This window comes from Mesitornis unicolor, unplaced genomic scaffold (genome assembly GCF_000695765.1).
Source record: "Mesitornis unicolor isolate BGI_N332 unplaced genomic scaffold, ASM69576v1 scaffold11199, whole genome shotgun sequence".
In the NCBI taxonomy this organism is placed as follows: Eukaryota; Metazoa; Chordata; class Aves; order Mesitornithiformes; family Mesitornithidae; genus Mesitornis; species Mesitornis unicolor.
In genome coordinates, this window is record NW_010209262.1 from 1 (window position 1) to 16608 (window position 16608).

At 42.6% G+C, this 16608-nt stretch overlaps 1 protein-coding gene across 1 annotated transcript; it reads right to left on the bottom strand.

The window, feature by feature from the left end:
- Positions 1–5338: 5338 nt before the first annotated feature.
- Positions 5339–13832, bottom strand: UBE2L3 (ubiquitin-conjugating enzyme E2L 3). Its single transcript, XM_010192834.1, has 3 exons — positions 13735–13832; positions 9584–9770; positions 5339–6144 (listed from the first exon to the last, which is right to left on the bottom strand). Exons 1-3 carry the CDS (start codon positions 13801–13803, stop codon positions 5990–5992), a joined length of 411 nt encoding a protein of 136 aa, XP_010191136.1. The 5' UTR covers positions 13804–13832; the 3' UTR covers positions 5339–5989.
- Between the last annotated feature and the right edge of the window lie 2776 nt (positions 13833–16608).

Here is a 16608-nt window from a genome sequence, read left to right on the forward strand (position 1 = left end):
CCCGGCCCGCAGCTACGGCCGCGCTGGGACAGCGCCGCACCGCGCTCCACCGCGGGTCCTGGCGCCGGGGGGGCAAGGAGCGACAAACTCGTACTAAGGAAACGTAACACGAGGAAACCCAGGAAAATGAGCAGAGTGTGGGCAGCTGAAGTCACAGGGAACCCAGCTCTGCTCATTAAACTCCTCCCCGCCCCAAAGTCTTGCAAACTGTTCTCAAAGCTGTGTTCAGCGGGGCTCTTCCTTGATGAAGCAGGTGAAGACCCCAGCCTTCGTTTCTTCCAAAACCTCTGTGCCCTCAGAGACACTGTACAACACTCCTGGGCCGAGCTAGAGAAACTGAGGTTTTGCAGCCAGACTTGAACAAATAATTGTGTTGAAGCTCTGTAAGAAACAGCCTCTGGCTGGCTTCCTCTTGGCTGTGTGGGCTTCAGTAGTGACACCACTTTGGCCAGCGATTTGTCTTTTATTACGGCTCTTTGATACATTTTAGCAGAGTGGGCAGTTGCCACTTTATTTCAGTCACTTTTTTTTTTGTTTCACTTAGCTGAGGGTTATAACTGGGAGATGTTATTGCTCAGGTTACCCTAATTGGCCTAGCAATAGTAAGTTATTTTGGTAGCTTGGTATTTCTCAGTTTAGCTCTGCTCTTCCCTTTTGTGCCCACAAAATAAGCTCACAGGTGCCAAAGAGCCCTGTGCTGTGACACAGGATGTGTGAACAGAGCAGCATTATTAACAGCAGCACTGAGGCTGTGCTGGGACTTTGTCAGACTGCAGAACTGCTGCTTTTAATAATATCCTGGTTTTGATAAGGAAAGACGAGCATTACTGGCTCATAGTTCTAGTTTTACTTCTGTTTATAGTTAAAAGTTTTAGTATCTCTCCCCCTGCCCTTTTTCTATCCTCAGTTTTAGATACATTTTGATTTCTAATCCACTGGATATAACACTCTTTTCTAACTCCCTTGTTAGCATTAATACCAGCGTTCCCTCCTCTGGCTGCAGGTGGCCAGACATTTACATAGGTCTGAGTACCATGGGCAAGAACATGTCCGTCAGCAACATCTGGAGCGCCATCGACGCCGCCATCGTGGAGTTCACGTCCAAGGCGCCCTCCTCACCCGCAGACGCGGCAGCACCGGGCAGGACGGTAACGATTGAACTGATGGTGCACCCGGGGTACCCGAGCGTCCCCCCCGTCGGCGGCTGTGGGGAAGGACCAGATGACTTCTCCCAGTCCTGGGAGCGGCTCCATGAACTCCAGACGTTAATTAAGCCAGAGCTGCAGAGCCATTACAAAACCAAGAACATTCAGCTTTGTTCATTCAAGGATCTTTAAGTAAACGAGCACGCATACATACATTTATTCGCACTTTGAATGAAGGTAGGCAGTTTATAATGTCCCAAGAAGCCAGACCACAGTTACCAGTGCAATAGCTCCTGGTTCAGCTGACCGGAGCTGGGCACACCCTGGGAGCAGCTACAGGCAGTACCTCAGTCCTGACTGGCAGTTTTTTGGGCCACAGCATCGGCTCTGACCATGACAAACCTCTTCCGCATCACCCGTTCACACACCACTCCTGCACAGTGTGGCAGCTGAGGCCCAGCTCTCCTCCTGCCTCAGCTCCTGCCAATGCAATGGTGAGCAGCATGAAGACAGGCTTTGCTGTGAGACCAAGGAGCACAGCAGCACCCTGAGGGTCCTGATAATTTCTCTTTTTGGACTCAACTGAAAAATAAGAAAGATGCTGGGGAGCAAGTGCTGCTTTGGAGCAACTGCTTGGTGTAGGTTGTCCACAGCAGACCTGGAAACCTTCAGCATTTGGACTTCTTCAACCACCCAGTTGTGGTCCCTTCCCCTCACTTGTGCCTGCCCATCGATGGTGAGGGGCACAGGGACACATCACTTCAGAGCCTTGCTCTGGTCACAGCAGTCGGATCGTGGGTTTGGCCTGCTGGCGTCTGCAGCCACATGCCACGTACGGCCTCAGCCAGCAGCAATTACAGCTCTTCCTATTCCTGTTCCCTCTTGGCATTAAGTCACCGTAACATCAGCCACAGCCCTCACAGAGCCTTTTCTTTCCTTGCCTTTTATTTTTTTTATTTTGGATGACTTTGCAAGAACAGCAACTGTTGGTCCATCTGCTGTTCCAGTGACTGCTGCATGTGGGAGCTCACCAGCAACTGTTCCTGCGCTGCCTCTCACGGAGTACGCGTGGGATGGCTGCGTACCCACGGTGAGCACGTGCTCAAGTGGAAAAGGCCCTTGTGTCTGTCCACTTGTGTTCCTGTCATCAAAGCATTCGAACTTCAACCAGCCCCAGCACTACCAGTGTGTTTAACTGCATCAGCTGTAGCCCCGTCACTCACATGTAACTTTCACATGGGAAAAAAAACCACAGTCAGTTGTTTATGCTCATTTTCTGCACTACAGTGATCTATTTAACGTAATCATTTTTGGTTCACCATTTGTTTTAACATTAAAATTTTCAGTGTGATCATCATTCTTTTAAGTGAAAAATAAACTCAGGCCTTTTTTCTATTGTAATGCTTCAGGGGCTTTTGGTTTTAGTTGCAGCTGTAAGCAAACCAAACCCACCCCGTCTGCTCTTACCACACCTGCCTGCCATGTGCTGAGGATGTCTGTCAGTAATGGGAGCTGCCCTACCTTTCTTATAAAGCATCTAAGGCAGTTTCTTTTCTGCATAAATATTAAGAATATAACCAAGGATGCTCTAGAAAATATTTTCCCAGGTTCTTTCCTAAATTATCACAGAGCCAGCTGGATAAAACAATTTGTTTTTGAAGAACCCATCCATTGCACTGTGCATGTGCCACGGCAAACAGCCGAGTCAGATGAGAGCTGCCTTTTGGAACGACTCCATTGCTGAAGCTGTCCCGTCGGTGTTTGACAGCGAGGTTCCTGCTACGTGGTAACAGAATTAAAAACCCGCAAGAGACAGGGAAGGCAGCTGAAGGTCCAGCCAAGTTAGACCGGTGAGTGCCACCTAGTGCCCGATGGTGCTGTATTCACATGCAGGGAGAGGCCCGTTTGAACAAACAGCATTAAACCCCGCATTTTCTTTAAAATTCAAGGGAGTTTTAAATGGAGAAATAAAGAAAGAACTACCAAAAGATTTCCAAATAAAGAACCTCTCAATTGTGTAAAATATACCGATATAAGGACGTTTCTCAGTGGTTCTGTGAAAGCTTTAAGGACAACACTGAGTTCAAATTACAGACACATTCAGGCCACTACCTACAAATGTCATTGTACTGGAATATTTAAAAAAAAAAAAATGAAGTCTGAACCCCAAATCTCTCTGAAAATAAAACCATGCCACAAAGCCTTTGAGAGCAATTTTTATTAGGGTAGCAGAATGGAATTGCAGAAAGCCTATACCAGCACTCCTGGGTGTAGTTTCACCAGTATGTTGTTTTTATTGTGGATATTGAACTGCACATTTAGAATTCAGCATGGCTTAGGGAACCAGAGAGAACAAGAGCTTGATTTCCTGAGTTAACATAGGACTTCATACTCTGATTTTCCTTCTCGGACTTCAACCATACAGTACAATATTTGATCTGTCTTTTTTCAGAGGGCTGCCTACAAACACAAGCCCTCGCTTAGGTTACACATCTCGTAGCTTAGAAATTGAACTATGAGGAACACACAAAGAACTGACAGCAAGATGTGGCTTCTGTGTGACCTTGGCAATGAAATTGGAAAAGCTGGACCAGCGCTGCCGAGTCCTGCACGAATTGAGTGGCGTTCCTTGAATGACACAGCCCTTCCAGCTCCCTGTCAGCAGCATCCAAGTCCCACCGGTTCAAATAAATGCAGTCTTGGACCTGAGAGGCTTACAACCAGAAAGGTTACTGTTGATAGGAATGAGGGCAGCCAACTGGTGCTACTGCTTTGTTTTAAAGAAAGAAAATCTAGAGAGAGTGGCAAGTTGCCACGCCAACAGACATGATCCAAAGGTACAGTGACTCTCATGATGCGGAAGTTACACACACTTTGACAGATAATTTGGCATTATTTTATTATGAATCCGAGTGAGCGTGAATGAAACAAATCAGTACCAACTTTCTGCAAATGAAGACACAAAGATGTGAAAATTTGGTAATAGATAGTGCTCTCACAAGCCTGGAAACACTTAGGAAATGCAAGTTTCCGTAAATAAGGTGAATGTGGTTTTAACTTTATTTACCTGCCAAAGGATCTGTCTAAGAACACTTTCAACATAAAATTCCTTAGCTCCCTAACTTATAAAAAAATTTACTTTCAACAGAGGTGAGGTACTGGGCTGTCATTGTTTACACTAAATGGGAAATAAAAGCTGGATGAGAGGCATGAATGAAGAAAGAGCAAATATACAAGACATTAAAACCAAAGGAGGCCTACCGCTGACACTAGCTCAGAAAGGTTGCAAAGGCAGAGGCTGTACTAAAACTGAATTCAGGAGCAGACACAACCATCTGGGTTTGAGGGGTTCTCTAATTCAGCTTCCTGCACATCAAAGTGAGAGGAGCTCCCAGACACCCGTGAATTTCTGGAGACAAATCAGTGTGCTCAGTAGCGTACCCAAGTTCGACAGGCGGGGAGGAGCCGGCAGTTTGACTGTGTGGCAGTTTGGCTGTGGAGCTCTGATCACACCTGACGCTGCGGGGAAAAATACGGGCGCTCAGGAGAAAAGCAACAGAGCCACAGCAAAGGATGCTCGATTCTGGAAAATAAAGAACAGAAGAAAAAACAAAAAAGGGCTTCCTTCAGCATGCGTGGGTGTGCCCTGGAGCAATGGGCAAACAGCTCTGCCTGCTGCAGGGAGAATGACAGGATGGCACTCGAGTACTCATGAGATCATCCAACCTGGGTGTTTCCAGAACACAGGAACAGCAGCTGTGAGGTGAGCTCTGTCACAGGTTATTGCTTGATCCTGTTCTCACACCGCTTGCAGTAGGAACTGTACAGCAACTGGGCTGGGAAGCGGCGCGAGTGCCATCCCATAAAACACAGGTGCTTCTCAGGCATTCCAATGGAAAAATGTAGCAGAGCTGTCAGATTCAGTACTCAGACTCAAAATGATCATTTCCAAAATACTGATTTTTAACTCAAAAACAGTTATCACTTTGGTACCTCTTGGTCCCCAATGTCTGAAACTCTTCCAAACGGGTTGCAATGTTGTTCTGTGCACGCTTTCCTGGCTGCTCTGCATAGGCGTTATGAACAGATGTGAAAGAAGTTTCTCATCACACTCCACTGCTTGTTTGCTAAAGGTTTTTTTTTCCAAAAGCGGGACATAAGCCATATTTTAATTCAACCACGCACACAAAAACTTGGGTTTCCCCGTTTAATAAACATTTTGTGGTAACATCAGCCAGATTTACATAAGACCTGGACATTATTTCCGATTGTTTTTGTGGGGTTAGTTTGGTTTTTGTTTGTGTTACAAACTGAAGTTCAGGGGAAGTCCCATAAAGCACAGTGCAACATTTAAAAAGAAAAGTAAACAAAACTGCCAAACACTCAATCGTTTTCTGCCAGAACTGGGCTATTTTTCCTACGACATCAGTTTGGGGAGGGGGATAAAATTCAATGAAGAATTAAGTGAACTTAAGATAGTGGGAACTGCAAGGAAAAATAAGAAATGACAGCCACAACCTTTTCAATTTAAGGGCAGAATATAAGTCTAAGATATTTTTGATAAATTCTGACAAGAAAAAGAAAACAGCATACTTTAAAGTATATTGAAGCAGTGATTTTTAAACAAAGAAAGCAGAACTAGAACATCTTAAATTTTAATCCTTTCTTTACAGGTTACCTAGCCCACTTTTGATTAAGAAAACTGTAGAAAGTTAGTAACAGCCACAAGTTAACACCGAAAGGTGGCACTTGTCAATTTTCCATAGAGTCCTGCTTTACGGGGTGTCTCAAATGCACTGCTCCGATCTTCTACCATACGTTGCTGACATCAACTGTGTCAGATTTTAGTCCACTGGTCGCTTTTCACCATATTTCTTTGTAAACTCTTCAGCGTTCTTACAGAATTTTTTACGGTCCTTAGAGTATTCTTCAGCTAGGTCAGCCCGCAGGGGGTGCTCGGGCTGTGGATCATTCACCAGTGCTATGAGGGACTGGATTACTGTCAAAAGAAGTACAGATAACGTCAGAGACCAAGATGGTTAACTTTCAAAAATCAAAGTGTAAGCAAAATTCCCCAGTAAGAAAAGCGCTTTAACTGCATTTAAATACATCCCCATAAATCTAGGGTCTTTTCAAAAGCAGAGCATGAATAAACTGTAGCAATATGCCAAGATTTAGTTCAATGACCGTGAATGAACACCAGAAAATCGTATTTGTAAACAAAATCAACTTGAATAGAGACCAAAATGCACTACAAATTATTTCCCATGTAACTGGCATCCTATCTGAAATACTCTCATATGGCCAAGAAAGAAAACAAGTTAAACAGGGAAGTTCACCTGCAAGGGACCGGGTGGATGGAATTTCCATCGTGAAACATTTTTCCCTAACACCTGTCACAACGATGCAGTTGTAACAGGGCCTGCCTTTGGAAATGCTCATTTTTCAGCTTTATTTTTCTATGCCTCTTACTTCCCCTGTAAGCAGCAGACAATTCTTTCCTTTACTCTGAACTGCCAAATACATCCACGAGTGGAGACACACCGGGCAAACAAACGGGTGAGAGCTGCGAGAGGCTTTTTGCCCCGCTGTTCACTGCCATCTCAGCAGCATTTCCCTATCGCTATCAAAGGAAATGCAATTCTTGAAATAGCTGAACTGTACATTTACGCAGTGAACCTCGCATACGATGACATCTATTGCTACATTTCCCTCACATGCATTCTCAGGCCCATTTGAAGCTCGACTGGTTTCAACAATGAGTTGTTCTCCTATCCATCCCCTAAAAGGAGTCTGTGTAACTGGACAAGTCTACAGACAGTGGGGACACAGCAAAAGCATTTCACTGTACCCCAATATCAGTGATACTCCATTTGAGGGAAGTTTGTGCCACACACAGTAATACAAAGCAGCACCCCATGAGTTTTTAAAGCCAGTAAAACAAAACTTCGTTAACTTCATACATTGCACACCAGAGCCACCTGCCTCCTCCTGAACTTGCACCAGACACTGACACCTACGCCATGCAGCGCCAGGGAGCTCACGGCTCAGCCACAAACTGCCTGGAAAGCCAGAGTCTGTCGTCCGTTCCGAAACTGCTGCTTAGCAGATTGACCGCATCCTCTCTCGTTCTGCAATGCAGAGTTCTCACAGTGCTCACCACTCCGGTAGGTGCTAGAATACCAGAGCATCAATCTTTTCATGCTCTTTTCCGCCCTTGCCTGAAAGGAACATACCTCAAAACAAATACTCAAAATCCAGAGGAATAACCCGTGTCACCATATTGCTGAGCAGGAACATTTCTTACCACAAAGCGGAGTTTAAACTGAACAGACCATCCAGGGAATGCAGAATTGATATTCGCTTACTTCACAGGAAATCACCATTCCTAGACTTCTGGCAACTGTCATCACATTAATGACTACTTACGAAAATCAGCATCAATACTGCGTGTGGCAATCCCTTTGCACTCAAACAAGCCAAAATGCTACAGAGAAAGCCTTACTGTGTGAAGGGTATTTAACGTACAAGCCAGAGAAAAATGACGATTGTCATAACAGGAGTTGTATCAATATCCACAGCATTTTAAAACTACACTGTCACAACAGTCTGTTTTAACATTAACCAGAAGTTAATAAACAGTACAACAGCAAGATGCACCTTTTAGTACAGGAAAGGTGAGTTAATGATTTATGATAAACCGAATCTCTCCGCTTTCTTGACACCTGACTGATCAAAACTAATCACTTCGATGCTGTACTAATAACGTCACATTATTTCCTCGAGAAAGGCCTAAGTAGCAAACAGACTGAAGTTTATTTTTCAGTGGAGAAGAGTTCTGGATGAAAAGGAAAAGACACTGAAGCAGGGCTGTAATTATATTTTTGCAGGTTCATACAACAATGTAGCAACAACAGATGTCGACACTTAAAGGACTTCTTGAAGAAAGAGGAAAAATTCATGAAAAACCACACAAAACAGCAGAAACAGACATTTGCAATATTTTGGTACCCAGGGTTTGTTCCAAATTCTGATTTTAGCACAGCTTTTATTCACTCTTTTGGATAAAAGGAAATTGCCACTTCTCAGGGAGGCACTGGCTATTCCCTGCATGCACACAATGGCTTCAATACCAAGTAATGCCAACGTCATTTCAAGCTCAGCAGGGACAGTGCCTTGTCCCTTCGCTAGAGAAGGGTCGCAAGATGAAGACAAGTGCTAAGGTGTTAAAAGGAATCTTGTACACACTCCTTCCTTCCTTCCTTCTCACCTCTCCAAAGGATCTTTGTCCTGGATAATCTGGGATAAAGCAACAAGAAATCATAAGACTCTCACTGATCTATTTCACAGGTGGTTCTTGCTGCCACCTCCGCTTTCCCCCAACATTCAACTGCTTGAACTTTTCTCAAACAGCTACAGGAATTTTCCTGTTTTGTCTCTGGGGCAAGATCATGCAAAGGGTAAGTAGTTTTATTAGCATCCAGAAGCAGACAGAAAAAGGAAATCTGAGATACAGCATTGTTTACTATCAGGAACACCATTCAAGTGGAAACAACCTTACAGAGGAGCCTGGAAGAGGGAAATACTTTCTCCTACAGAGCACTTCAGTGTCACTGAGGCTCTTGCACTGGACTAAACTGCTACTCATTTGAATGCGTGTTACTGAAAAATGTGCAGTTTTTGCAAGGATGCTTGCTCTTTAAGTACAACAATAAATGCTTAATATCAAAGTGATCATCACCTGCCAGAAAAAGATGAAATTCTCACCCCAACAACTAATGGAAGCAACAAGAAAAAAAACCTACTCAGCTCACACGCTCAGTCTACCATAGACCCTGATGAAACTTTTCCTTAAAATACTTAAATTCTTATCCAAAGACACTCTACACAGTAAGCTCCGCAGCTTTTAAGCACAAAGAGTTAATTTGTGTTACCATTACAGGTTTTGTTTATGACTCCCTAGATAATATTAAACCCTATGTTCAAATCACTGAACTACACGGCAGAGATCATAAAATATACAAAGCCTTCATGTTTTAGACCCTTTCCTTCAAACATCCAGGACTGTACTGAACACCTCTGGATTATGAAGTCACTGTTTAAAAAGAAATACAAAATAACCCCATGCAAGCTACCAGCAGAATTCGTAAGGATGCCGAGCACACTCCCTCAATCTGCTCTTCAGTCACCAGGAGTCTGTGGTCTGTGGGGGTGCCCCTTGTCAACACCATTACCTTACGTCCCAAAATCCAAATGGGATTCCAAGAGAGCTGCACGCTGTGCTCACAAGCAGCAATTCATGACACAAACCTTACGACAGCCAATACCCTGTAAGAGCAGTCAGTGGCCAGCTGACGAGCTGAAACACTCTCGGCTTTACATTTCAACACAACACAAAGTTTCTTGATATCCAGCTGTTTCTCCACATGGAGTCCTACCTTGGTCAGTTTTGGTTGCTGGCTTCCAGTTTTCAGCACTAATTACTGGCAGACAAACCTGCCCCTTTTCATCGATGTTAGGGTGATAGATCTTTGTTTTAAATGTAATCTTAGGAGGTTTGAATGGATATTCTGCTGGGAAGTTGATTTCGATTCTGAAGGCTCCTTTATCATACGGAGGATTGTCCTGCAACAAGAAGGCAGAACATCAAAAATCCGGCATATTCTAGCAGATACAATTAAGAAAAAGCACACTCCAGACTTGGATCTATCAAATGATCTCTTTCAAATGCACTTTCTTCCAACACGCACTGCCATATCCATGTGTCAGGAATCATCAAAACCTGTCTGGTAAGAGAGAGGCAACACAAGCTCTACAACATTTGTATTCACCCTGAAAAAAGCAGGGTAACAATGTTCTGACATTGGCTGACATTTTTCCTGGTAAGAAAGCATCCAATCCCATTTACTCCAAGCTCAAGGTCCTATCTAATAAGTTGTTTTATTCCCAACTTTGTGTTTCAAAAACACTGTAAACCCTTTCCGAGACACAAACAGGAAGCCTGACAAGTAGAAGCGGTTTCTCTAAACGTGGTTATTTTATGTGTCTCACAACACGGTGGTACAAACAGCAAAGCAATTTCATCTGTCAGATCCTCCTATATGTTCCGAGAGCATTTTTTGTGCTGACTACACAAAACTCTGCTGAGCATTCACTGGTACTAAAGATAGATATTCACTGCGTCTGCTGATGAGAACATTCTGAATTTGTATGCAGTTTTTAGCACGAGCTCTTATCAGATCACTTTTGAAGGAGCATGATGAGAGAACCCTGAAGTAAGCAAAGTAGTTTTTCATGCTGAAAGAGGAAAAACAATGCCCAGAATGTCATTTAGGAAACCTGTTCGGCTATCAATACCGCTTCAAATCCTCGCTGCAGAAGAAAGGCAGAAGGAAAATAACGTCCTGCACTGAAAGCAGGAACCATGGCATGAGGCCTTCCCAAACTCTCTGGGAACAAGAATCAATGGGTGAGAGTTTTCAGTCGGTGTAAAGCACCATCACACACATTCTTCATTAGCAGCCAGACCATTCCCTGCAATCAAGCCAGCTCCAGAAGTTAAAAAAGGTTTACCAGTGTTTGGGGGTGGGAAGTGTTCTATCAAAATATCATTCATCAGAAAACACCACATTTTTGTTTAATCCATATGGAGAAGTCTGGGTGTACATTTCTAAGAAACACAGCATTTTTAACACAGCAGTTAAAGGAAGAGATAACCAGAATGGCTTTAAATTCACTTTTTATCCAAGCAATCCTAAAAGCTTTTGAGGTTTAACAAAAAACTTCCTGGTGGTGGTGACAACTTCAGCAGTTGGTGCCCGCTTCCCCCATGGCTCACTTGTTCTTGCCTCCATCACACGCTGTGATTTGTGAGGCTGCTCAGTCAACTGATACAGGAACTGACCTGGCTTCAAGATGTCCATTTTCTGCTTGACTCTCGGTCAGAGCACTTCTTCACCATAACTCACTCATAAATTGAGCCAAAAATCTATGTAAAGGGTTGCTCACACTTTAAATGGACAAAACACAGGATATTAAAGCAATTAATTTCTACTAATTTGTTATATTTGACACTGACAAGGGAGTCAGAATTACAAACACTAAACACAAATGACAAACATAATTCACATTCACTTGGAATATTTTTGCTCTGGAAGAAGTTTGTCCATAGCAAGCAGTTTCGATAAAGTGAAATGAAATTCGTGGTACATCAACACTACCCTCAAGAACAAGGAGCTCGGGGCAGCCAGTCTTGTTCTGATGTTGAAATCAAACAGTGCAACCTTTTTAACATATAGCACAGAAACTGCCTTGTTCTACAATTTAGGACAGGAAAACACACTGACAAACTATCTTCAATCTGCTCCTCAGCTGAGCAAAGACCCTCACAGACGAACAACTGCTCCGAGGAACAAAATGTTACCGTCAACAAAAACTTTTCAAGCTGTTTTCTCTCACAGCAATTCTGTATGAGTGCTGTTATTTATTAACCTTTGTATCTTTCGCACCTTCATTAAGAAGTTGACCAAATAGCTGGTTATAGAGTTTAATAATCAGTAACTGGTTAGTCCTACTAAAGTATGGGTAATGTGTCTTTAAAACCTAAGCAAAAACATATTCGAAAATGGAAACAGCACGTGAAACTTGAGAAGCAAAAACTCAGCAAAAAAGTAAACTTTCAACTGCTTTTGTATTACATTTTATGCCATCAATTCCAGCATCGAAATGGCTAAAAAAACCTAAATCTATGCTAAGACTAAAGCATCTTCTGTAGCGCATCCACAAAACAATCAACTATACCACCCGCTGAACGTGTACAACACAACACTTTGTGACTACAGGAAATAGAATTTCATGACAAAATTCCTTCTGAACGACACCAGTAGTGAATTTAAGGCTCTCTCCCTTGTAACAAGGCACATTGTAAACCCAAAGGCAGGCATGAGGCATGGTTCACAGCATCAGTGTTTAAACACCTGTGACGTTGTGAACCCCTGCAAAACAAACAGCAAGCTCACACTGTGGTGGGCAGAATCACAGAATAGTATAATTAATATAATTATATATTATTAATATTAATATCATATCACAGAAACTTAAAAACAGATGATGTACACCACAAATTACTAATTTTAACAACAACAAACAAGTATTTTTGGTGTTTGGCTTTATTAGCCACATTTACCAACCTTATTCTGCTTCACAGTACTATCAAAGCAGTAAACTGACGGATGAAGCACAAATATCACAAATATTATTAAAGCGTATTATTTCTCAGCTCTGTCAAATTTTTATCTCAAATCCTGCTTGCTTTATTCACAAGAGCAGCTTCAACCACTCAAAGGAATTACTTGCAGGAATACAAGAAAACAGTAAACTAGATGTATTCTGCAGGATTTGAAGTGCAAAGGCCTAGCCATTACCTCAGCCTGTGCGATCTGAGCTCAGGAATGGTCTCCAACAAAGCAGAGGCACAAAGAGGTGTTTCAAAGACAGATTAACACTGGTCAGGGGAACTTTTAGGTAGCGCCCGAGGAAAAGCAGAACTGATGCCCTGGTGGCACAGCCCCTATTCCTACAGACTTAAAAGTCACTCTCAGGCACATGAGCTATAGCAGTGGAAAACAAAGGAGGTGAAAATCCAAGTGACATTCAACCAAGGAATTCCACATACCTGCTTTCCCCTTATTAACAGATCTCTCTCTATTTGACCGATACAGCAGTTATCTACTTCTATTAAGTATTCTTTTAAGTGACTGTAGCGCTTTTAAAGAAAAGGTGGTTTTTTGGTCTGGTTCCCCCCGTCTACTAATTAATGCCCAAATAAAGAGACTTCCTGAAAATCTAGTCCTTTTCCTTGCATCAAACTCTTTCCAATACTCAACTTTATCCTAGAAATAAGTCTAGTCAATTAAAAAAATATATACATATATTAAGGAGTAAACAAAATATTTCATACCTCTTATTTTTTCCTATAATGTTGTAGATTTTGTACTTTAAGCTTAACATAATAAACTACAAACTTCACTTGCTTCCTCCTTCCAACACCTCAAAGTAACGCAGTGCCATCCACTGACTCCACAGCTCTCGCCGCTGCAGCCGCGTGTTGGCCCAGGCCTACCGCCATGAAGCACCCAGGCAGGTACTGATGAGAGAAGCCTGGAACGCCTTTCAATTACCTACGCGTTTTCCTTCTCACTGCTTGTGAGAAACACCCACTAACGTTATCAGACTGACAAACAAAACACAGAAGACACTCAAATAAAATGAGGCAGGAAGATAACACTACTTGCCTAGGATTACACAAGATGTCTGAAGAGAGACAAGAATCAAATCCAGGAGCACACTTCGCTGCCTATGGTGTGGTGAAGTTGTTGCAGTATAATCTATGTAAACTTGTTATAAACAATCTTCTGCACAAACCCACAACTCTGAAAGCCACGTTGTGTACTAAGAAAAGAGATTCTTGTCAAGGTGCAATAGTGATCTGATGGTCTCCAGCAGCACCAGTAAACTCTGGATTTATGAGAAACAAACTATTCCAATTTTCTTTTAAAGCTCATTAGAATAAGGAACAATCCATACTCACAGGAACAATAAGCCCTTGCCAGGTCAATAAATTAGTTTCATCAACCTGGATATTACGGAAGTTTTTCATTCCACATTTGCGGATTTCTTCAAGCTCCTGCAAAGCAAGCAGAGTGTAAGTTAATAACGGTATTAAGCAATTGGTAAGGATATTTATTGTTCCAAATGCTTAGAGGTCAATAGGGGTTGCTTTCATATTAAAGAAGCTCAAGCTTTTAGCGGCAGTAACTCACACGAATAAATAAAATTTTGTGCCTGTGAGAAGTAAAGTTCTCTGAGACCAGGCATTAAAAAAAAAAGGTTATTTTGTGATACATCAGGAATATACAAAAATGCCTTGCTATTAACATCACAGAACAGTAAAGGAGTATTTTAAAAGTGCATTTTAAAGTGCTTTTCTCTCTCAAAAGCAAATCAGTGCCTTTGATAATGAACTACTGATAACTCTGTGACGCACAGAAACAAAGTGCACCTTAGGACTTGCCTGAAGGAAAACAGTGATTTGGAAGAATTCTTTCCTAACAGTTTTTAAACGTGGATAAAGTCACTGAACAGATCAATTATTTAAACTGAAAACTAACAGTTCCTGCATGATCAACTTAAATTGATGCTAACTCGGAAAAGTATCAACCCAAGCCCAACAGGCCTTACCTAGACCAGTAACTTGAAAAGACACAGCTTTATCTGCTCTGTACCTCGCAGTCACCAGTGTGCATTAGGATACCTCTCTTCACAGCTGTATCACTCCTGAGCAAGGTACCTTTCTGCACCAGTCCAACCATTTTTGATTGGTTACTGATCCCAGCATCACCTAAACAAGTATTTAGGCATTTTTATGTTTACAATTATGTGTAAGCCCTAGTGTAGCAACTGTTTCCTGGAGACTTTTGTAAGAGCTAAAAAGAAACATTTCAAGGTTCCACTTTTTTCTTTTCTTCCCATAACCATTACAGTCTTTTGCTGCTGAATTCAGGAGTTTCAGCTGTAAAGACACTTTAACTGAATTCTAATTCAAAAGTCATCCACAGCGGAAGATAAACCTTTCCCAGTGCTTTCAGAACTGAAGCACACGCCTGCGTGCCCACATAGGTTAGGAAAAATGTTGCTTATACAGCAACACTGGTGCTCTGCCAGCACCCAACTCCTCGCCGGGTGCTCGTGTATTTGCAAAACCAGACTGCGTGTTGTTATGATAGAAACGCCAACTACAACCAAAGGCACTACACGCTGAAAACCAAGAAAACACCAGTTTTCCTGGTACAAGTGCTGCACGTTTGTCTGTTTTTCTCCAAAATGGCTCTGTGCTCATCTCAGATCAAACCTTTCTGTATCTGACTGGCAGAGACTTAATAAGTGCTGTAATCTCCTGCATAAACTTAGCATTGCGATAAAATGCAAACCCAAAGGGAAAAGCAGCTTTCCAAACGCAAGTGAACCAAAAACCACCCGACGGCCGGACATCAGAAGATGAACATCTCCATTCCCACCCACTGCACCTACAAAAGCAAGAGAATACTTGGGACACAGAAGTTTAACCTTGGAGTGCTGGATATTGAACTGATGTTCAACATAATCTTCACAACACTAAAACTGACTGTTTAGTCTAGACCTGAGAATTAATCCCCAAATTCCACTGCTGTGAGATTTATGCAATATTGCAGACAGTTTGGGCTTTAAAAAAAAAGCGTAAGAGGATTATCCTATTTCCTTAAAGCAGGAAAACATAAAACCCACACAAAAATAACCCCTCGAAGCACATTTACAGGGATACAGCAACCCAAAATATTCAAAAGAAAATAACCCTTATTATCGCAGCTATAAGAGACTCTTTAGGATCACTGAAACTGCAAATCCACACAGAGCCCTGCAGCTGCCTCCGAGCTCAGGGCTGACCCCACGGTGACTCTGCCCTGACAGACGCAGGACACGAACGCGCCCATCACTCCACACGTACAGAGCTGTCCCAGCAAACACCACTCCACAGCACGTAACGGGATAAACCCCACTCCCCACTAGCTGTAACACATCAAACGTTGGGAACAAAATAAGCCAATTAACCAGTAGGTATTTCAGCATTAATAAACATGCATCACAAGCACCTTCGCTCTAAAACTAGGAAAGGAAAATGCGTTTAGACAATTTTCTAGGTCTATTAAAACCATTATACATATGACAGGCGTCTCCCCCATAACGTCCCAGTTGCAGCGCAGCTCCCATGCAGCAGCTTTTCCTCACAGGTTCAGATGAGAGCGTTACGCTGCTTCTGGCCCAGAGAACAACTGCAGACACAGAAAAGGGAGGGCTGACTCTGTAATTCAGGTGTATTACTAAGCTAAGAAAACAAACCAGAAAAAGCATAGCTTCGCATTACTGGAAACTTAACCACCTACATTTTATCATCAGATTCAGGTTAAAAAATTGGATGCTGAATTAAGAAGTGTAAGAATCCAGTACAGATATCATTACAAAACTGTAAAACCTTGTAAGAAAGCAAAGAAAAATTTAAAACAAATATACAAATTGCTCGCCATTTTCCCTCAAGTCCACCACATGAGAGGGGGAATTAAACAGTCTAGAAGACACTAAAAAACTACCTAAAAATGACTGGGGATATCTTCCTCTTAAAACGGAAACGTGAAGCCTTTGCAGTAATGCACGTTCAGAATCCCAGAGCACAGTAAATCGCTACAGCGCGGCAGGGCTGTACCCTGTGCTGCTGCGGAAATAACGGACAGCGGAACGAGGGGACAGATGGGTGCAAACCAGGCAATTCCTTTCATCGCACACTGCAGGACTGCAAAGGTCATGGAGAATCAAGGCTGCCTCAGCAGAGGACTTGCCTGAACTACGTGCTTAGGACAGCATCCAATTTATA

Bases quoted from the DNA above. Each gene is read 5' to 3' on its own strand.
- UBE2L3 (XM_010192834.1), bottom strand. From the start codon at position 13,803: ATGAAAAACTTCCGTAATATCCAGGTTGATGAAACTAATTTATTGACC. The intron at 9,771-13,734 runs GTGAGTATGGAT...TTCTTGTTGCAG, and splicing joins GGCAAGGGCTTATTGTTCCT to GACAATCCTCCGTATGATAA. The intron at 6,145-9,583 runs GTAGGACTCCAT...TTCTTTTGACAG, and splicing joins AGCAACCAAAACTGACCAAG to TAATCCAGTCCCTCATAGCA.